Source organism: Mesocricetus auratus, unplaced genomic scaffold (assembly GCF_017639785.1).
Source record: "Mesocricetus auratus isolate SY011 unplaced genomic scaffold, BCM_Maur_2.0 Super-Scaffold_100020, whole genome shotgun sequence".
Lineage (NCBI taxonomy): Eukaryota > Metazoa > Chordata > Mammalia > Rodentia > Cricetidae > Mesocricetus > Mesocricetus auratus.
Genome location: NW_024429201.1, coordinates 6,455,622 through 6,477,371, shown reverse-complemented (window position 1 = coordinate 6,477,371; position 21,750 = coordinate 6,455,622). Strand labels below are relative to the sequence as shown.

The following is a 21,750-nucleotide window of genomic DNA, read 5'->3' as shown; positions in this document are numbered from 1 at the left end:
TGTCAGGAACTCCCAGGAAACACAAACGACCAAAAAAACCAAGTTCACTCAAGAATGTCCTCGCTTCAGCAGTAGAAACACTAAGCTATTTTAGCTTCGGGATAACTCTGCAGCGAATGCCTGTTTAGTACTATATGCAAGGGGGACATTGCACAGCATGAGTGAAGTAGCCTGCCTCTTTAAAGACAGACGTTCTGACCATTTTGTGATCAATGATAAAACTAGAACTCTCATGTGAAAGACTGTTTGGAAAACTCACATCTGTGATACAGGGCTTATCATCTTTGTAACCCAAAGACCCCGATGGAACGGTAGAGGTATTAATAAACAGGACCTTTTATTTCATGTAGGGAAACCTTTGGAAAGTATGTAGAGCTCAGTGGATCAATATTTTCCAAAATGTCTGTGCATATTTCTACATGAGTTTGAGTTGGAACGGGCAGATCTGCTCCCATGTAGCAGAGTAGTGAATTGACCATTGGGGAAAGTGATTGAAATCACGTTGATTGAATAGTCACACAAGTATTGACTGAATGTGTGTATGTATCAGATAGGATGTCAGATGTCAAGGACAAGAAGTCAAAGTGATAAACTGAGCATTGCCATTATAGATCCCAGCTCCTAGTAAGGAAGAAGTTTTATATATGTGTGAGGATTTTAAGTTAACTATCATAAAACAGCTGAGCGCTAGAATGGAGACCAAGAGGAGAGGGTGTGTGTGGGAAAGGGTGCCTGGGGCAGGATTTGCTGAGCAATTGCCTGCAGGAGGTAAAGAAGCCCCTCGCCTGTGGTGGGTGTATGTCTGTGGGGCCGAGAATGCATGGGTGCATGGGGGATGTGTGTGGGAGTTCAAAAGCCCACATTGGGGCGGAGCCTGGTGTGCGTGAGGTGAGAAGAGTGACTGCCTGGCCTATTTTGGGGATGATAAAGATTGGAAAACACTCCTGGCCATGTTCTCACTGACAGCTTGAGGGAAATGGGCCCAGGGAATGCGGATGGCCTCTCCCGAGCTCTGAGGAGATTCAGGGAGGGAGGCAGTCGGGACTCCTGGGTCAAGTTTGTGGTTTCTCACTCGTCCATCCCAGGCCTCAGAGACAAGGTGTGTCTTTAGCTAGTTTCTGTTAGGTAAAGTACAGATAACCTCACACTCCACCCTTCCTGCTTAGCAGGAACTAGCACTCAGGCCAAAGGGTTGTGCATATGACATGCCTTCTTTTGACATTATCTCATTAGATGTTCACAGGGCTGTCTATGCTCTGTTTACTTAAGCAGGAATTTTGCCCGAGAAGGAAAGTGGCATTTACTAGGGATTATCTCTTACAGAACTTCAGAGAACCCTAGAAAAGAGCTGTTATTGCTACCTCTCCATCTTTTCCAAAATCCCGAGGGGGAAACTGGTCTTGGATAACCTGTATCTTACAGGGTTACACAGATAGCAAGTGCACATAACCTTCACAACGGCTGGCACACATACTCAGCAAATGAGGTATTGTTGGATTGGTTACAGGGCTTTTCCTCCTCTATCATTTACAGTTTGACTTTTGACTGAGAAATAAGACGACATAAGTGCTATCGAGGAAGGGGGTTATTTTCAGATTAATCGAGACTTCTGAAGTAAATGACACTTTGGAATTCCTCTTTTAGGGATAGAACTAAACTACCAACCAGGCTTTCTGAGGAGGTTCTCAAGTCGCCATTTGACTACCTGGCATCTTTTTGGCATGGCCTGTACAAATTTGCATGTTTCAATGAGTAAAGATTGCTCTGTCCTCCAGACAGTGAAGAGACACTCTTCAGTGTGAAGAGATACTGTGCCCAACATTTCCAGATCAGATCCTGGATCTGTCCTTTGTTGAGAGGCTGAGCAAAGTGGTCCCATGTTGCCTTCCACACTGAATTTGAGTCAGGCAGTTACAAAATACGTTTCCATGTTCCCGCTGCATTTCATCTATTTTCAATCGATAGCTATTTTCATTTCAATTTAACTTCTTTATTCAACAATGCTATGAACATTTTATTGGTTCTATATCATTAAAAGACTTATTTGAAATATATGAAACTGGAAGGCATGGAGGTCCTTGTGCTCACAGACATACACCAGGGGAATGTGGAATGTTAGCATGCAGGATTGTTCCTTCAAGGGAAGGAATGATATATCTGTTATCTGCCAGGAAGGCTGGGAGCAGACAAGCATTCTAGCCTGGTGACCTTTGTCCTATTGTGCTGTGTGGCCAGAGACCACACTGGACTCTCCCTGAGATCCTTATCATAAGCTTGTTGTTTTCAGTCAATCTATCGAACCCATCTTTCTGGAATGTGTCACATGAACTTTACAAAAACTTTTGAGGTAGTCACAACCTATCTTTATTTAGTTTACTTTGTTCCTTAAGGAGACTTATTTTTGCTTTATTGTGTACACAGGATTGAGTTAATTATCATTAGGAAAGTTTTCACCAAGTTGTGCCATGCTTAAATATCCCTAAAATAAACTACTCAGGGTCAGACTCCTGAAGTTTGAACCAATACCAGTCACTTAGTCAGGTTGAACTGAACTGCCTTCCTGCCTCTCATGGAAAAACTTTTTGCTGGCTATGGAGGTCACAAAGACCCCCCATATGAAATGCCTATAAACTAATAGAGAAAAGGCAAATAATGCAATAAAAATGGGTAAGAAATCAGAACAGTAAAGGGAAATATGCAAATTGCTCAGCCACCATAAAGTTGTTTTTCACTAGGCAGTATGGGTTGATTTATGTCTCCTAAAATTTTAGATATTGGTCATCTAACCCTAGGTACCTGCAGCTAGACTTAGATATAGGTCTTTAGGGAAGCAATTCATTTAAAATGGGGTTATACGGGTGGGCTTTAATCAGTGTCTTATTGTCCTTCTAAGAAAGGGTTAGGACAGACAGAAGGATGACCAGGCAGACACTGCAAGAAGATAGGTCCTAGGAATCAGAAGATCTCTGATGTGTTTTGAGCTTGAATTTGCAAATCTCCAGAATTGTGAGAAAATTAATTTTTGCTGTTAAGTTGTAAAGTCTGTGGTCCTTTGTTACGGCATCTGCAGAAAGCAAACTCATTAGGAAAATGCAAGCTAATGTAATATAAATAGTATTCCTCAACAAAGTGGGTACATAAAAAATTTAGAAAGAAGAAATGTTGATGGGGCAAGTGATATGTTAGTTTCATTTTTGTAAAAAGGAAAGTTTTGTTTAACTCTGTTTTTGGGGTTCAGAGTTCAGGATCAAATGGAACCATTTTTAGTCTTTAATGACAGCAGCATACGGTAGCATATCATGGTAGGAGCATCCAATGGTCATATTTTGAATGAAAGCAGATGATGGGGAGAGTGGAGATGGGGGAAAGAGGGAGGGAGATACAGCGATTGGCTGAGAGATCCACAGCCCTTTTCTGGAGGGTCTGGAATTTAAATTGATAAATAGCATCTACTATTGGCTGAATCTGTGCCTTCAAGGAGACAAGAACTAAGGAAAGTCCTTCAGTTAGTGAGAACGGAGGCTCTTTTACTCTGCATTTACACTTCAGTTCTCCTGAGGGAGCATTGTTGGGGATGCAGGTGAAATTATCCCTCTTTGTGTCTCGTTTTCCCTACTCAACTGCTAGTTTGCTCCCACTACCCTGGGGGCACTTTCTTAGTAAATCAAGACTGTTTCTTCAAGGGTTCGATTCTGGGGCCCCATGCTGAAAACCTCCGGATCCTGGCAGACACAGATAGGACAGGCCTGTGGTGGCATAGTCACACCCTGAATGAATCTCACAGATGTAATGTTCCACAAAGAATCAATTCACACAAAAGCATGTATGGCAGGAATGGTTATACAAAGGCAACCATCAGCCAGTGTTTAGGCAAATCTCTGTGCTGATGTAAGAAGTTGGGTCAGAGTTATTTTGGGGTAAAGGTGTTTAGATGTTCAGAGAGTATGGTAGGTAGTTCTTTGTTAACATGATAGCAGTTAAGCTTCATTACATTCATTTATTGAACATATAGACACTGAAAATATACACCAGTCCCTGTCTCCATGGAACTTACACACTAGTGGGAAGAGACATCATTACCAAGGTAACATGTATATAACAGATTAGGAAAGATAAGAGGACAGCGAATGTGTCCCAGGGGTGAGGTAAACATTGACAGCACAGAGTATTTTGAAGGAGGCTGGGTATGTTAAGACATGAAGCTAGCTAGCTAAGGGAATTTTCTAGAAATGTAAAAACTAGAGTTGAAATAGGTTTAAGAGGGAAGATATAAGGGTAAGGGAGGGGGCTCCTTGATGTTCAAATGGGAAGTGACTGAATTTCAGGGGTTGTTGGAGGGAGCGAGTACAGGGAGAGACAGCTGGAATTGGGGGTCTTTTGGGGGATGGTGTGGAAACCTTGTTCAGTGGAAACTTCATGGGCTCAATGACGGTGACCCTAGTGAGAACTCCCAGTAATGGAGTCTGAGCTGGCCCTCTTGTAGCCAGGCAAGGTTTCTAGCGGTGGGTCTGGGCTACGTTTGGTTAAGTTGTTGACCAAGGAGGTCCCATGGAGATCTCTAAAGAACTCAGGCTGTTCAAGGGTACCTCCCACTTTATCTTCTAACGGGTTCAGAGTGGCTAGATTTATGTTGAGGGCTTTGATCCATTTGGACTTAAGTGTTGTGCATGGTGACAGACATAGATCTATCTGCAGTCTTCTACATGCCAGGATCTAGTTATGCCAGCACCATTTGTTAGAGATGCTATCTTTTTTCCATTGTATAATTTTAGCTTCTTTGTCAAAAATCAGCTGTTCATAGCTTTGTGGATTAATCTCAGGGTGTTCAATTCGATTCCATTGGTCTACCTGTCTATTTTTGTGCCAATACCATGCCGTTTTCAGGACTATAGCTCTATAATAGAGCTTGAAGTCAGGAATGGTGATGCCTTCAGATGTTGCTTTGTTGAGCAGGGTTGTCTTGGCTATCCTGAGTTTTTTGTTTTTTTCATATAAAGTTGAGAATTGTTCTTTCAAGGTCTGTGAAGAATTATGCTGGAATTTTGATGGGGATTGCATTGAGTCTGTAGATTGCTTTTGGCATGATTGCCATTTTTACTACATTGATCCTACCTATCCAAGAGCATGGGAGATCTTTCCATTTTCTGGTGTCTTCTTTAGTTTCTTTCTTTAAAGACTCAAAGTTCTTGTGATACAGGTCTTTCACTTGTTTGGTTAATGTTACTACCCCAAGGTATTTTATGTTGTTTGTGGCAATTGTAAAGGGTGATGTTTCTCTGATTTCTTTCTCAGCCCTCTTATCATCTGTACATAGTAGGGCTACTGATTTTCTTGAGTTGATCCTGCCACTTTGCTGAAGGTGTTAATCAGCTGTAAGAGTTCCCTGGTAGAGTTCTTTGGGTCACTTATGTAAACTATCATATCATCTGCAAATAGTGAAAGTTTGACCTCTTCCTTTCCAATTTGTATCCCCTTGATCTCCTTTTGTTGTCTTATTGTTCTAGCTAGAACGTTTAGTACAATATTGAAGAGGTATGGGGAGAGGGGACAGCCTTGCCTTGTTCCTGATTTTAGTGGAATTGCCTAGAGTTTCCCTCCATTCAGTTTGATATTGACTGTTGGTTTGCTGTATATAGTTTTTATTATGTTTAGGTATGTTCCTGTTATCCCAGATCTCTCCAAGACCTTTATCATGAATGGGTGTTGGATTTTGTCAAAGGCTTTTTCAGTATCTAGTGAGATGATCATGTGATTTTTGTTTCTTAGCTTGTTTATATGGTGGATTACATTGATAGATTTTTGTATGTTGAACCATCCCTGCATCCCTGGAATAAAGCCTACTTGATCATGGTGGGTGAGTTTTCTGATGTGTTCTTGGATCTGATTTGCCAGTATTTTATTGAATATTTTTTCATCAATGTTCATGAGGGAAATTGGTCTGAAGTTCTCTTTCTTAGTTGTGTCTTTGTGTGGCTTGGGTATCAATGTTATTGAAGCCTTGTAAAAAGAGTTTGGCAAAGACCCTTCTGCTTCTATTACATGGAATACTTTGAGGAGAATTGGTATACACTGTTCTTTGAATTTCTGGTAAAATTCTGCACTGAAGCCATGTGGCCCCGGGCTTTTTTTGGTTGGGAGACTTTTGATGACTGCTTCTATTTCCTTAGGTGTTATAGGTCTATTTAAATTGCTTATCTGTTCTTGATTTAACTTTGGCAGGTGATATCTATCCAGAAAGTTGTCCATTTCCTTTAAATTTTCGAATTTTGTGGAGTACAGGTTTTCAAAGTATGACCTGATGATTCTCTGGATTTCCTCAGTGTCCGTTGTTGTGTTCCCCTTTTCAGTTCTGATTTTGTTTATTTCCATGTTCACATTCTGCCTTTTGGTGAGTTTGGATAAAGGTTTGTCTATCTTGTTGACTTTCTCACAGAACCAATTCTTTGTTAGGATACTGCTTTCTGAACATAACACCAGTAGCACAAACACTGAGATTGACAATTAATAAGTGGGACCTCCTGAAACTGAGTAGCTTTTGTAAGGCAAAGGACACAGTCAGCAAGACAAAAAGGCAACCCATAGATTGGGATAAGATATTCATTAACCCCACATCTGACAGAGGGCTGATCTCTAAAATTTATAAAGAACTCAAGAAGCAAGTCTCCAAAACACCAAAGGATCCAACTAGAAAGTGGGGGACTGAACTAAGTAGAGAATTCTCAATAGAGGAGCCTAAAATGGCTGAGAGACACTTGAGAAAGTCCTTAGCCATTAGGGAAATGCAAATCAAAACAACCCTCAGATATCATCTTACTCCTGCCAGAATGGCTAAAATCAAAAACACCAATGACAGCTTATGGAGAGGATGTGGATAAAGGGGAACACTCCACCCATTGCTGGTGGGAGTGCAAACTTGTACAGACACTTTGGAAATCAGTATGGGGATTCCTCAGGAAAATGGGAATCAGTCTACCACAAAACCCAGCAATTCCACTCTTAGGCATATACCCAAAAGATGTCCATTCATACAAGATGTCTGTTCCACTATGTTCATAGCAGCATTATTTGTAATTGCTAGATCCTGGAAGCAACCTAGATGCCCCACAACTAAAGAGTGGATAGAAAAAATGTGGTTCATTTACACAATGGAGTACTACTCAGATGGAAAAACAATGGAATCCTGAAATTTGCAGGCAAATGGACGGCACTAGAAGAAATCATCCTGAGTGAGGTAACCCAGTCATAAAAAGAAAAACATGGTATGTGCTCACTCATATATGGATTTTAGACATGGATCAGGAGAGTGTTAGCCTACAATTCCAGGGCCAGTGAGTCTGAGAAACAGGGAGATTCCCAAGAGATATGCATTATACCCCAGAGAAGTGAAATGAGGCAAGATCTCCTGAGCACATTGAGAACATGGTTGGAGGGGAGAGGGAACCAGGAAAAAGAGAGGTAGATAAGAGGAGGGGAGAAGAAGACATGGGGGAGCAGGAAGGTTGAGTTGAGGTAAGAATAGAGGAGAGCAGGATGAGAGATACCATAATAGATGGAATCATTATAGCTTTGAGGAGAGAGCTGACACTAGTGAGATTTCCAGAGATCTACAAGGATAACACCAACTGGTAAACTAAGCAATAGTGGAGAGACTACATTAATAGCCCCTACCTTATGATAAGGTTGATGACTACCTTATATGCCATCCTAGAACCTTCATCCAGTGACTGATGGAAGCAGAGACTCACAGCTAAACACCGAACTGAACCCAGTGACATAGATGGAGGAGTGGTGAGCAAAGTGGTCAAGACCTTGCTGGTGAAACCAACAAAGACAGCTGACTGGACAAGGGGGAACTCTTGAACCCCAGACTGATGCCTGAGAGGCCAATAGGGGACTGATTCAGACTCCATAAATGTAGTGTCAGTGAGGAGGCCTCAGAAATCTCTGGGGCCTTGGGTAGTAGGTTAGTGTTCACCATGGCGTACAAATGAACATTGGGAGCCCATTCCACATAGAGGGATGCTCTCTCAGCCTGGACACATGGGGATGGGCCTAGGTCCTGCCCTGGATGAAATGATAGACTCTGAAGATCCCCCCCAAGGAGGGTACCACCCTCACTGGGGAATGATGTGGGGATTGGGCCGGGGATGGGGGTGGGGGCTGGTGGAGGGACAAGGGAGGTGTGGTGGGAGAGGGAGCTGGGATTGACATGTGAAGCACGCACATTTCTAATTTAAATTAAATAAAAAAGAACCCAGGCTGGTGCTAGGACAGAAAGTTGCCCTCTGCAAACTGATGGGGGGTGGGGAGGGGGGGCGCTGTCGATGACAACTTCCACTGAACTTATTTAACAGATAGGTTAATTAAGCTGGTGCAGACATGGAGCCTTCACTCCTACATTCTAGTCTCTTTGGTATGAGAAGGTACTCTGCAGGCTATGGAAAGAGAAACCAACCCAGCCACAAAACTCTCCACCTACAATCTGCTCTGCTTGAAAGATGTGCTGGGGCAAAGGTGTCACAGAACAAGTAGGAGTGACCAACCAATGTTTGAATTAACTTGGGGCTCCCCCCCACTAGAGGGAGCCCATGCCCTATACTGCCTGCATGGCTAGGAACTGTAGACTGCATAGCCCAGAGACCCAGGGTAGAACCAAACAAACTGGCAATAAAGTAAAATATAAAACCAATGAAATGATTCCTAATGACATTCTGCTACACTCACAGATCAGGGCCTTGTCCAGTCATCATTTGAGAGGCTTCCTCTGGCAGCAGATGGGAGTGAATACAGAAACCCACAGCCAGACAGTATGTGGAGAGAGAGAGTCTAAATTGGAGATCTCTATGGGGCTTCTCCTCTCGGAGATTTGGGAACTCCACAGAAGAGGTCAAGGAATGGTTGTAGGAGTCAAAGGGATTGGAGAACACCAGGAGAACATGGCCCACTGAATCAACTAAGCAGGGTGCATATGGGCTCACGGGGAGCGAAATGGCAGGCACAGGGCCTGCAGGGGTCTGCACCAGGTCCTCTGTATATATGTTATGACTGTTAGCTTGGTGTTCTTGTGGGACTCCTAATGGGGAGCGGGTGTATCTCTGACTCTTTTGCCTGCTCTTGAGACTTTTTTCCTCTTACTGGGTTTTCTCGTCCAGCCTCAATATAAAAGCTCTTGCCTTGTTTTACTGTGTCTTGTTTTGTCCTGTTTAACTGTTGTCTCTTGTAAACCTCCTCTTTTCTGAAAAGGATATGAAGGGGTCATGGATTTGGGGGACAGAGGAGGTGGGAAGGAGCTAGGAGGAATGGAGAGAGGGAATACTTTGGGTGTATTTTAATTAATAAAAAGTTCACACACATACACACACACACACTCTAAGGTCACAGGTATTTGGGACTGTATTTAGGAGAGCCGAGAATATTTTGGCTTTTCCCCAGGATTGGTTTCTTTTAAATAGCATCAGCCCCTACTTTCTGAGCAAAGCAAAGTGATTCTGAACCGAGGCCCCTCTTCTCAGGGCTCGCTCTTGTCACAGAGGGAGGTAAATGCGAAGTTGCAGTCTTCGTGACTGACAAAGCAGGGCAAGCATGTGGCTGGTGATCATGTTAGACAGGCTGTGGGTAGAGCAGTTAGGAAGGCTGGCAAGTGCTTCTTGGCATAGGTGACATTTCAGGCCCCTTTGCTTGATCTCTTCAAGTGGTAACCTCGGGGGTCTGCTTCCAAGGAATGGTGTCACATGGCTCCTGCAATGGTTTTCTGTATCCAGTTGAGATATTTGTTTGTAAGGAGAATGTAGACACCAGGTTTCTTGGGGTCACCACATTTCCCAAAGGAAGTGACACCCCTGAAAATGTTATTACATATCAGAGGGCTTCCAGAATCCCCCCTGGAACAGAAAGAAAAGTGTTTTAAAATATGGTGCTTTTCCAAGATAATTATTAATCATTGTATCCATCCACCTATCCATCCATCCATCTGTCCACCCACCCACCCACCCATCCCTTTTATTTCTTTTTCCTGATTTAAAAGCAAATTTTAAATTTCCTTTAACTAGATAAGTATATGATGATAAGTAAGACTCAGAGAGACAGATAACACATTGTTTTCTTATATGCAGAAACTAAATTAAAATTGAGACTGAGAGACTGAGGCAGGAGGATTACTGTGAGTTCCAGGCTAGTCTGAGCTACAATGTAAGTTCCTGTCTCAAAAACAAAAACTCAATCAAAGGGGAGGAATAACATGACAGAAGGAGAGAGTTTGAAAGAGGAAGAGACCTGGCAGGCAGGTGGGGGAGAACAGAGAGGGCAACACAGTGTTTGTGTGTTTGTGTGTGTGTGTGTGTGTGTGTGTGTGTGTGTGTGAGAGAGAGAGAGAGAGAGAGAGTGTGTGTGAGTAAAAATTTCATGATGAAACCCATTAATATTCACACTGCACAAACTCTAACAAAACTAAATGAGAAAATGAATCAAGAAGAAGAGATTCTCAAAGTGAAAGACAAAACAAAAGTATTCTCCATCACTTGCCAGCCCTATGTAGGGGCTTTTTAGTTTACGGGTTCCTATGTTTTCCAGTCATCCACCCTTTTCAAAAGGAGGTTCTGTAGCAGTGAAGACTCATTGATGCTTTCTTTTTCTTGTTTGCTTTTCAAGCCAGGGTTTCTCTGTATAGTTTTGGAGTCTGTCCTGAAACTCACTTTGTAGACCAGGCTGGTCTCAAACTCATAGAGATCTACCTGCCTCTGCCTCCCGAGTGCTGGGATTAAAGGCGTGAACCACCACTGCCCGGTGAAGAATCATTTCTATCGGTAAGACAAGGGGAGAATATGTCTCTTTTCATTGGCCAGTGTCCTCTTTTTAAATTAGATAATTGTAAATATTAACAATTGACATATGACTATAATGAACTAAGATTAATAAATAATAATAACTATAACCTCTCTGTCTCTCTGTATGTGTGCATGATCATGTGCCATAGTGCGGAGGTCAGAGGACACTTATGAGAGTTGATTCTTTCCTTCTATATGGAGTCTGGGGAGCAAACTCAGACTCTGCAGCAAGCACATTGCTGTCCTTTTAAAAAGTTTAAAAACTTTATGTGTTTTCTCTCTTGTTCAGTATGCCAGGGGAAGACATTTGTTGGGGCAATTAGAAAGCCTGAGATGGGGTCCCAAATATGCCTTTCTCCAAGGAGGACCCTCGATAAGTCATCTCAGACAGAAGGGCACTTTTGATATTTCAAAAAAATTAGGTTATTTTTTCCCCAGGAAATTTTTAGTTCTCATTTCACCTGAAAATGACCATTAGAAAACAGAGGTCACTCCCCAGGGGTCTGCCAAGTGATGGAGAATGGTGCCACCACTCTACGGACAAGCAGTGGTCCTTAGACATAAAAGCGATGACAGCTCTTCCCCATGTTCTTCCTAGAAGATCCCTCCAAACCCTTCATCCCCCAGAGTCAAAGGATGGCCAAACATTTTCATTTACGTACACTGCACGAATCGTCTTCCCCTTGCCTGCCGCCAGCACAGAGCATACTGTTGTCCACCAACTGTTTGAAATCGTAATGCTCTGGATTGTTGCAGACTCTCCGGTCAATCACAGTGAGGTTGACTTCTCTCAAGATGTTGGAAACCTTGCAAGAATCTCTTTTGGTGCTCCCCCATCCGGCCACATGACACTTGGTGTGGGGTTTCACATCCTCTCCTCTTTTGGGGAGGTGAAGTATTCCCACAGCCTTGGTTATAGCTGCTTTACCATCCAGCTGAAAACACAGAGTTGCTTATGGACTCATGAACACAAGTCGGCAGAGGAGGAAACACAAACTGAAGAGAAACCAAGGGGTGGGGATAGAGCAGCTTCACACCACCCAGGAAGCAAGGCAGAAATTAGCATAGGGATGAGGGGTGACCAGGGAGGGCCAGCGCTGGTGGTCTCTGGGAATACAGAGGGAGAGATTAGGCTGGAAATATGGGGACACGAAAGGTGCAAGTCTTGTCAGGGGCAAAAGGAGCCCTGTATCTGTCTCTTTACCCACAGTGGGGAGGATGCAGAATCGCTGGGCTCAGTCTTGTTCTAGCTTATGGAGTTCACCATCAACATTTGCAATTTTGTGAGAAATTGTGAGCCCTTTCTGCTCACTCTCTTCTGGTCCTGTCTTGCTCCATCCTATGTTCTTCATCAAACTTCTTTTAAAAAATTATTATGTACATACTGTTTAGTCTGCATGTATCCCTGCTGTTCAGAGGAGGGCACCAGAACTCATTACGGATGGTTGTGAGCTGTCTTGTGGTTGCTGGGAATTGAACTTAGGAATTCTGGAAGACCAACTAGTGTTTTTGACCACTGAACCATCTCTCTAGACCCTCTACATCACTCTTAATGAGTCTGGTCACATCACCTTCCTGCCTAGAACACTTCCCTGTAATGTTCAAATTTTAACCAAGGTTTAGAAAGCCTTTGTAGTCTGTGTCCTGCTTCACTCTCAGTTCCAAATCTCATCCTAACTCCCTTTCTCTCCTCTTCCTCCAAGCTATTCTATTCCAGACATGCTGCTCTTCCTATCTAGAAAGCTCATCCCTCACTTTTTCCTGGTACCCAGCAGGGTTCCCTGACCACCTGCTCTTCACTGGTGTTCCCATGTTATCTTGGTCCTGGATAAGACGAACACTGTCATTTCAGAGCCAGTAGTATACCTGTATGCCTCTCTCTAGACTGAGTACCGTTAGGGGAAGTCCCACTTACAGCTTGTCTTCTGTCAAGAGGTAGGCAGACTGCACTAACCATTGAGCAGTGGTCCCTAAACTCCTGGTAGTTCTCAACTTTCTCACACACTGTTGGTACCAGACAAGGTGAGCCCATCGAAGGGAACAATCACAGGATGGCTCTGTAGTTGTTTGAGTAGAGAAAAACTGATGTCATTGTCTACAACCCCGAAATGACCAAACCCCATTGGCTAAAATTCAGGATGGCAGTGTCCTTACAATCACAACATTGCTCTCTCTCTTCTGCTTTCTATCTAGGTGGCTAAGACTATAATGATGCCTCACCATAGAGCTAGCCCACTTGCTGCAACACTCTGTTCACAGCAGGTTCTCAGTTCCTCAGTGCTCTACCAGACTCCCAGGCAGAGCTTGACTCCTCCAAGAGGGCCCCCTGCTTGTCCTCTCACTGAGTCTACCCCAGTAGTTTCCCAGAGTGGCCACCTCTCCTGCTGAGTGTCAGTCAGAGCAGACATGTCTCCCTGTGGGGTCTTCTGGTGGCCTTTGGTTGATAAGCCTGGTCCTGTAACAGTAAGAATTTGTGAGAAACTCTTGAGCTAAATGGGAAGGAACACCAGGGGCAAAGTGCTCGATCCCTGCCCTACTAAGGAGCCTTGCATTGGTATGTGCCTCCGTGCATGCGCGTGTGTGTCTGTGTGTGTGTGTGTGTGTGTGTGTGTGTGCATGTCTGTGTGTCTGTGTGTACGTGGGCGCGCTCATACTCACCTCGTGTAGTAATTGCTTTCAGGTTACACTGTCTGTTTACTAAAAGTTTTGAAAGAAAAACAAAAAAAATCTAAACATATTTACCTGAAGGAGTTTAAGATCGCCGTGAAATGTCTCAGGATCATAGCATGGGTAGGAAATTGCCCTTTTAATGGAAAACATCTGTTCAAGTTTCTCTTCCTGTGATGCAGAGTGGGCACCAAGGATAATTTGAGGCTTGCCTCTCCTGAGAAGAAAATCATACAGTATTTAAATAAGAGAATAGAGTAAGCTCAGCTCCTGGGTTAATAGCCTTAGTGTTTGCAGATGGCATCATAGTTATAAACAAGTACAAAACAGGGCCAGGGCTTTGGTGTCTTCTACCTAAGACTTCCATATATGTTATGACACAGTCCAGTTGCCCAAGGGGAAAGCACCAAGGAAGGGAGTCCCTGACTTGGAAAATAAATGTGATTTGGGATGGCCTGGAGAGGGCGTAGAGCAGGCGTCCCTGGTCAGGCACTGTGGTGACTGAACTGCTGGAATTGGGCTCTGCTGTGGTAAAGGAGGAACTTTCCATGTTTTCAGCTGCGTTGGATTTGTGCAACAAAGTCTGTCTCTTAGTGGCCTTCTGGGTTGATGACAATGACACCCAGTGGAGAGATCCTACCCAAAGGCATAGCTTGGGCTTGCCTTTACGTGCTCCAGGAAAATAGCAAACCTTACTGGTGTATTCAAAATAGGAAAGGTGGTCCAAGGCATGCTTTTAGGAGCTGGAAGGAAGAGATGCTTCTACAGTGAAGCAGTGAAACCAAGAATTACACACTCACACAAACACAGACAGCCCTTCTATATATACACCCTCTATCTCTCCACAGACCCTGCTGCCTCACATACGGATGTGTACATAGACCCTCACAGAGACCACACGCTCACCAAACACAAATACAGAAGCAAACAGAACTAGAGCTAACTACTATGAACCAATGATAATGAGAAAAACAGTGTCAAATCGTTGGGTCAACTTGGCACTCACCAATTACCGAGTTTGTCACTGGCTAGCTTTCTCGTTTGTGCAAATCGGGCTGATGTTCTTGCCTGACAAGTTTTATTTTGTATCACAGCACAACTTCATATATAATTTTAAGCTGGATCTTTGGTTCAGGCAATTTGTGCCAGAGTGAACAGGAAATACCAGGTATTGCTTACCAACAAGAGGCACCTGCCTTTAGAAAAATGATGCAAACCATTAGCCTAACTATAGGGTGTTGCTATTTTTTTCTCACACAGAGTAGTAATTTCTTGGGATCACTCTAAGTTGGGAAAAGGCCAGTGACAGAGAAAAAGACGAGACATAACCATAGGAGACACTCAATGTGATTGATACTGATTGTGTAAAAATGCTGATGAACCAGACGGGGAAGAAAATCATGACAGAGATTTTGTGTGGGTGATTAGACTGGGCGGGTGAGCTGGGTGCTGTTCCAGCTCCAATACTGTTGATTAGATGATGTGGGATTGTGCGTCTCAGTCTTACTCTACACTACCTGACCCTTGTTTGTGAGGCAAATGTCACAACAGGACATAACATCGATTATGTGTGCCCGCTTTTGTCCCCATTCCACACTAATTGCAGCTTTGGACTGGGTAGCCATGAGTCAACATTGGGAATGAGAGGATCTGGGGTGACTTACAGGTCACAGTGAGCAGCGGTCAGGACCCAGTTTTCGTTGATCAAAGCCCCTGCGCAGATTCCCAGCCCTTTGATTAGAGCCATGTAGCGTCTGGCATGAGGTGGTACCTCATTTCCTCCTATAATTCCTTTACAGGATTCTGGAAAAACTAAGAGACCGATAGAGAGTGAAATCCTTGCTCATGGAACCATCCTTTACCTCAGGGAAGCTTGGCTAAGAAAATGGTAAATTCTTAGCTGTGTGTCCCACACCAGAGAATGGAGTGGATCAAGCTCCCAGGCTCTGGCTAGTGCTTGCTGCTCGAACATTTGTCCCGTGGCTGTGTTCCCAGACACACATGCATGTCCATAGTATTTGCTTAAACTCAGCTTAGTGCTTGACTTCTGTTTTTGTTTGTTTTCTGAGACCAGGGTCTCATGTAGCCCGGGCTAGCCTCCAACTCGTTAGGTAGCCAAGGCTAACTTTCCTCCTACTTCCACCTCCCAAATGCTAAGATTACAGGTATGTACCATGTCAGGCCTGAGTTTAGCTTTAAGTTTTATTATAAGTATACATCCCCACTTTTAAATTATATTTTTATGCCATGTGGTCTCTGTTTCTTCCTCTCTCTTTCCTGTTTCTCCCTACCCTACTTCCTCTCTTCTTCCCACTTCTTTTTTATTACCCATTTTTTATCATTATGGTTAAATGACAAATATGTAGAATGCTTTTCTTTTTGCATGGTCATCCTTATACTTTTGTCATGATAATAACCTGCAGCCCGTATATCAGCCATACATGCCATAGACCCACCCGAGAGAATGGTTTGGAGCCAGGAAACATGTCTTAAATAGGCACCCTGATTCTGAGGCAGGTGGTCTTTTGAACAGCAGAGGACTGCAAATGTGTATAAGAAAGCAGGGATGTATCCTGATGTTGACTCTGTGGGCTGTCATCACCAGCAGAGTCATTTGATACATGGTAGAGCCATCCCAGACCACCGCGTGGCCATGAACTGCAGAGCTGGAAAGGAGTAGGGTGGATTGGGTTAGCAACATCCTTGATTGGACCTCCCAGGATTTGGCCCCAGCCTCAAACAGACTTTCTGCTACCCAGTTTGCATGGAAACTAATTCTCTACTCTCTTATTCAGAAGCAAAGATACCAAGAGCCTTCTTTGTCACAAATGAAAAAAAATCTATTATTAGTAAAACATGTACCCATGTAAGTAAAACAAAACAAAACCTTAGCATTTTAATGACTGGACAGGAAAAAGTATCTGTTGGGCTAATCTGTCTATAAAGAAATTCAGCCCAATGACTTGGCTTCCTGAGCCCCATGTTAGCCATCTTCCAGGGCACACTGGGTTTGTATTACATAACACCCTCCACTTTATAGATGCTGATTACAGGTTTTAAGTTATTATTTTATGAGTGTCTTGCCTGCATGTACATCTGTGGAGATCAGAAGAAAGCATTGGGTACCCAAGATCTGGAGTTGTAATGGTTGTAGAGGTGAATAGTATTGTGGGATCACCCCTACAATTCCCCTTTTTGTCTTTGGGGCGTGGACAGTATTGTGGGCTCACCCTTACAGATGGTAGTGAGCCATCATGTGGGTGCTGGGAACTGAACCTGGGTCCTGTGCAGGACTTAACTGTGTACATGCTCTCAACAGCTCCCTACCCCCTTTGTTGAACTAATCCAGGACTTCTTTCCTAATTAATTCACAATCGTTCCATTTTCCCACCACTATTTTTGAACATTTGCTGTTAAAACAGAAGTGAATGGAACACAGTTCTCTCCATCCAAGGCCATAAGCACTAGGAAGATGGATAGGCAAGGTTGTTGCTTCATGTCATTTACAAAGGATGACAATGCTAGTGCTCAGAAGTGTCTGGCCCGGGTATCAGTGAGGAGCTGCAGGGTCTGAGACAGGAGCTGTTAAGTCCTCTTGAAGGAGGTTTGAAGGTACACAAGATTTTGGATGAGGCTAGGTAGGTTTCAAGTCAGTGTGCTGGGAATCCTGAGAAGGAAGGATCCCATCGAGTGATGTGAAATTGAGCTTGTTGGCAGTTGGAGAGATGGCTCAGAGGTTAAGAGCACTGACTGCTCCTCCAGAGGTCCCAGCTTCAATTTCCAGCTCCCAGATGGCAGCTAACGCCTATATGTATCTCCAAGATCTGACACCCTCACACAAACATAAATGCAGGCAATATATTAATACAAATAAAAATAAATTTAAAAAATTGAGCTTGTTAATCCACTGTGTTTAAATTCTTTGGAGGCATAGCTTTAGTATGCTTTCAGACTTTAACATTTTAATTGTTAACAAAATTATACATACATATATTTTTTTCAAGGTCTGACTTAACCTGTTGCTCTTTTCATCATTCAGGTTGAGTTTACCACAGCTTCTGCAATTTTTCCTGATCTCTCTGCATAATTTTATTTTGAATTCTTCCTTAACAGAGATCAAATAACCTATTCAAAATATAGGTGGGATGCCGGGCGGTGGTGGCACACGCCTTTAATCCCAGCACTCGGGAGGCAGAGGCAGGCGGATCTCTGTGAGTTCGAGGCCGGGCTGGACCGATAGCCTCCAAAACAATACAGAGAAACCCTGTCTCGTAAAAACCAAACCAAACCAAACAAAACAAAATATAGGTGGGAAATGTCAGACAATTCATAAAGCTCAGGGCACAGGGAGTCTAGAGTGGGGAGGAAGTTTCTTTTCTGCACATGGATGCCTCCTACAGGTGGGACACTGGGGGTATTGCCCTTAAAAACTCACATTATTCTATAGCAAGTTTATTGTCTGTAGTGGCAGTTTTAGTAAATATATTAAAAGTAAAGAAAAATTCAGAACCTAAAGAAACAGTAGTAATAGAGCATCTATGATTCCCGGGCATTCATTCATAACTGACACCACTGAAAATATTAATTACAATGGAAGATGGGTGGTATTTTTCCAGGTAGATGATAGTGATAATGTTTAAACACCCAAGTTCAAGCCACTAATAATGACAAAGGGTTGTCCTTACACAGTCCCACATAGTGCAAACCCGTATTTTCCCACTGTGAAGCACAGTCCTCTCTAGTCGTGGCTTCTTACACAGTCTTTTCTTTCTTTTAGCATTTGTCTTACAGAGCTATGCGTCTCTAATCAAATAAGGCATACACATGCAATTTAAATATTTACATGTGGCTTTGGGAGAGCCATGGACTTTCTCATGTCTAACCATGGCCTTGAATAGGTGCACAGGTCTTGTGCCAGCATTCCAGCTCTGACGGTGTGGTCAAACCAGAAGTAGGAGCTTAGGTCCAGCGTTTCTAACCAGCTGCACACTCAGTTCATTTAGTAACCTTTCTGCTCTTGGTTTCCCAAGTGTGAAATGGTGATGATAACTCAGACATTGCATTTTATTAAGGACAGTCATTTGTTCTGTGCATTCATATGTATGCATGTGCATGTGTGTGTGCTCCTGTATGTGTATGCATGCATGCATGTAGTTGAGATTATTTTACACTATACTGTTATTTTCTTCATCATCCCATTACTGGGCATGAACACAGCCACAAACAAAACCTTGAAACGAAACGGTGTAAGACATATCTGAGAGCATTTGATTGTACTTATGTAACTGGCAGGGCAGTTAAGGCAGCCTGTGTATCCTTACTTTAATGGCATTGTCGGTTTTCCACTTGGTAGAGGTCTGGATTCTTAAGAGTCACCAGGTGTGGCTGATGCTTTCATATTACCGCCTCAGACACTTGGGACTTTTAAAAAAAGTTGGTACGCCTTTTAGGTTGCAAAGACAAAATGTGCATTAAAAATGATTGGGGGAGCAAGCACCTTTACCCACTGAGCCATCTTGCTGGCTCATTACAGAATCGTCCAGTAACTGACAGAAGCAGATGTAGTGACCCACAGTCAAGCACTGGGCTGAGCCTCTGGAGTTCAGCTGAAGAGAGGGAGGAGGGATTATATGAGCAAGGAGATTTCAAGATCCTGATTGGGAAAACCACAGACAGCTGACCTGAGATAGTGGGAGCTCACAGACTCTGAACTGACAGCTGGGGAACCTGTATGGGACCAAGCTAGACCCTCTGAATGTGAGTGACAGTTATGTGGCTTGGTCTGTTGGCGGAGCATGGCAGTGGCACCAGGATCTATCCCAGGTGCGTGAACTGGTTTCTTGGAGCCCATTCCCTATGGAGGGATACCTTGCTCAGTTATGATATAGGGGGAGAGGCGGGGTCTTGGCTCAATTTGGTATGCCAGACTTTGTTGACTCCCCAAGGAAGGCCTTACCCCTCTGAGGAGCAGGTGAGGGGTAAGAAGGGGGGAACTGGAGGGTTAGGAGAGGGAGAGAGAGGGAGAACTGGCTGTGTAAAATGAAAAAAATTGTTAAAAAAAGAAAAGAAAAAATGATTGGGGGGCTTATCACTTCCTTTCCCTTTATATATAATATTAAGCATAAATGAAACCAATGTAGATTTCTACTTTCTCATGAGCAAAAGGAAAAAGCATATGAAAGCAAGTCTTACCTCCAGAAATGAGAAGGAAAACAACAGTCATGGGGAGAAAGGAGGCAGGAGGCATCCTGCTGCTGGGGTCCATTCCCATCTGGAGAGTGTGATTCCAGGTGCTGGCTTTAGTAATACAGGAGACACAGAGCTCTTTGCCCGCTCTCCTGCCCTCTCTCCCTTGTGTTATGCAGAAGCTGTTGGTATTTTACTACTGGAAAGTTTAGTCTTGTTTTATCTGTGGTGTGGGTACTTACTTGTTTCGTAAGCTGCAGTTATTTCCTTTGGGGTTAGATGTCTCCTATCACAAAGGGCAAATGTGAAGTCATGGGACTATGCTAATTTTAAAAACATTGAAAAGAAAATTGTGCTTAAAAGGAAATAATTTTAAAAAATGGGCTAAAATCTACTTCTTCAGAGAAGTTTGTGCTGGCCAGACAAGCAGACGCAGAAATCACCAGGGAAGTGTATATCAGTTAGAATGACTATGATCTAGAATAATGCACTAGCAGACACGTGTGAGAGACTCACTCTTGTTCTCTGTTAATGGGAATGCAAATTAGTACAAGCTTCATGGAAAGCAGTATGGAATTCCTTAAAACTAAAAACAGATCTATTACAGGATCCCCAAATCCCACTACTGAGTATATGTCCAAAGGAGATGAAACTACTCTATCTAAGAGATACTTACAGGGGTCGAAGGGATGGCTCAGGGATTAAGAGCCCTTGCTGCTCTTACAAAGGATCAGGTTTAATTCCTAGTACCATGTTAGGTAACTTATGACTGCCTGTAACTCCAGCTCCAGGGGATCTGATGTCTTCTTCCGGCCTCCTAGGATATCTAAATGCAAGTATACAAACACGTGGTCATACACACATAAACATGCAAACACATACTCATAAACAAAAAAATCAAAATCTTCTTTAAAAAACCAGGATTATTCCCATGCCCATTCTCATGATAGCACTAGGTATACATGCTATGATTAGGAATCAACCCAGACTGCTCTTCAGTGGATCAATGGCCCCTCCCATGAAGATGCCCCGAGACTGTTTTGCACACTTTGTTCTTCATATCCTGATGATAGTCAGTTCTGGTGGGCTTAGGATGGGAGAGGGTGGGTTTCTGTCTAGGGGGAAGTAAAATCGTAGGAGCTGCAGTGAAAAGGGAAGGTGGGGAGAATAGGGTCAATTTAGTCCCTTTGTGCCAGTCAGCCGGCAAGCAAAGAACAGATTTACTACACAGGGCAGGATGAGAGTAACTAGGGATGAGAGCACTAGGGATGAGGGAGAAGAACGTGAATCCTAGAGGTGCTTATGCCCAAGGACAGCCGTGGTGGAGCATTTGCAGTAACCATGGCCTGACAATTGCAAGGCAGTGATGGCCTTAGACTCAAAGTCATTGCACCCCGCCATGAACCAAGAAAACCAAAGTGCTGGCCAATGTTGAGAAAACCCTGGAATGTGTAGCTGAGAAAACATGGTATTTCAAAGTGAGATTGGTACTGGTTGTCACTGTAGCTTTTCCTACTCTACTTAAGTCTTTTTAGAGATTGTAGATCCCCAAACCTGGAGGTGACTCTGATTAAATGCATACCACTAGTGACCTGTTTTCTCTCTCTCTCTCTCTCTCTCTCTCTCTCTCTCTCTCTCTCTCTCTCTCTCTCTCTCTCTCTCACACACACACACACGGAGGCATCATATGCATTATAGAGGACTGTTATTACATGAGGCCCTATAAGAATTTGTATCACACAGGAATGAGATTCCTCAGGTGATCTCTGCATAGGTCCCTTAGGAGCCCAGTCTGTTACCACGACAACCAGCTCTGCACGGGCTGAAAACAGCTTCGCATAGATCCACCCAACATTCCTGTAACGCAGTCTCTCACAATGTATTTCTCATCTTGTGTTTCTGGCCATTCTCATTGCCCCTGGGTGTGAGCTGTCAAAAGATTTTCCTGGAAAATCTAGAGCTAGAAATAAGGCTAGGCAATGCCTTCTGAGGAAAATCTGAACAATGTCCACAGATCCAGTGTAAGACTTCTCCTTTGCCTGTCCTGGGTAGACTAAACAAAACTGATCGTCAA

The 21,750-nt window shown here is 43.5% G+C and overlaps 1 protein-coding gene across 1 annotated transcript; it reads right to left on the bottom strand.

The window, feature by feature from the left end:
* Positions 1 to 9,375: 9,375 nt before the first annotated feature.
* Positions 9,376 to 19,894, bottom strand: LOC101841412 (granzyme A). Its single transcript, XM_021236130.2, has 5 exons — positions 19,683 to 19,894; positions 15,155 to 15,302; positions 13,566 to 13,707; positions 11,486 to 11,758; positions 9,376 to 9,880 (listed from the first exon to the last, which is right to left on the bottom strand). The coding sequence occupies exons 1-5, from the start codon at positions 19,759 to 19,761 to the stop codon at positions 9,728 to 9,730; spliced, it is 795 nt and encodes a 264-aa protein (XP_021091789.1). The 5' UTR covers positions 19,762 to 19,894; the 3' UTR covers positions 9,376 to 9,727.
* Positions 19,895 to 21,750: the final 1,856 nt, after the last annotated feature.

Excerpts from the sequence above, each read along its gene's own strand:
- LOC101841412 (XM_021236130.2), bottom strand. The coding sequence starts at position 19,761 with ATGGGAATGGACCCCAGCAGCAGGATGCCTCCTGCCTCCTTTCTCCCC. Across the intron at positions 11,759-13,565 it reads GCGATCTTAAACTCCTTCAG|CTGGATGGTAAAGCAGCTAT; the intron begins GTAAATATGTTT and ends CTGTGTTTTCAG. Across the intron at positions 9,881-11,485 it reads GGGAAGACGATTCGTGCAGT|GGGGATTCTGGAAGCCCTCT; the intron begins GTACGTAAATGA and ends TTCTGTTCCAGG.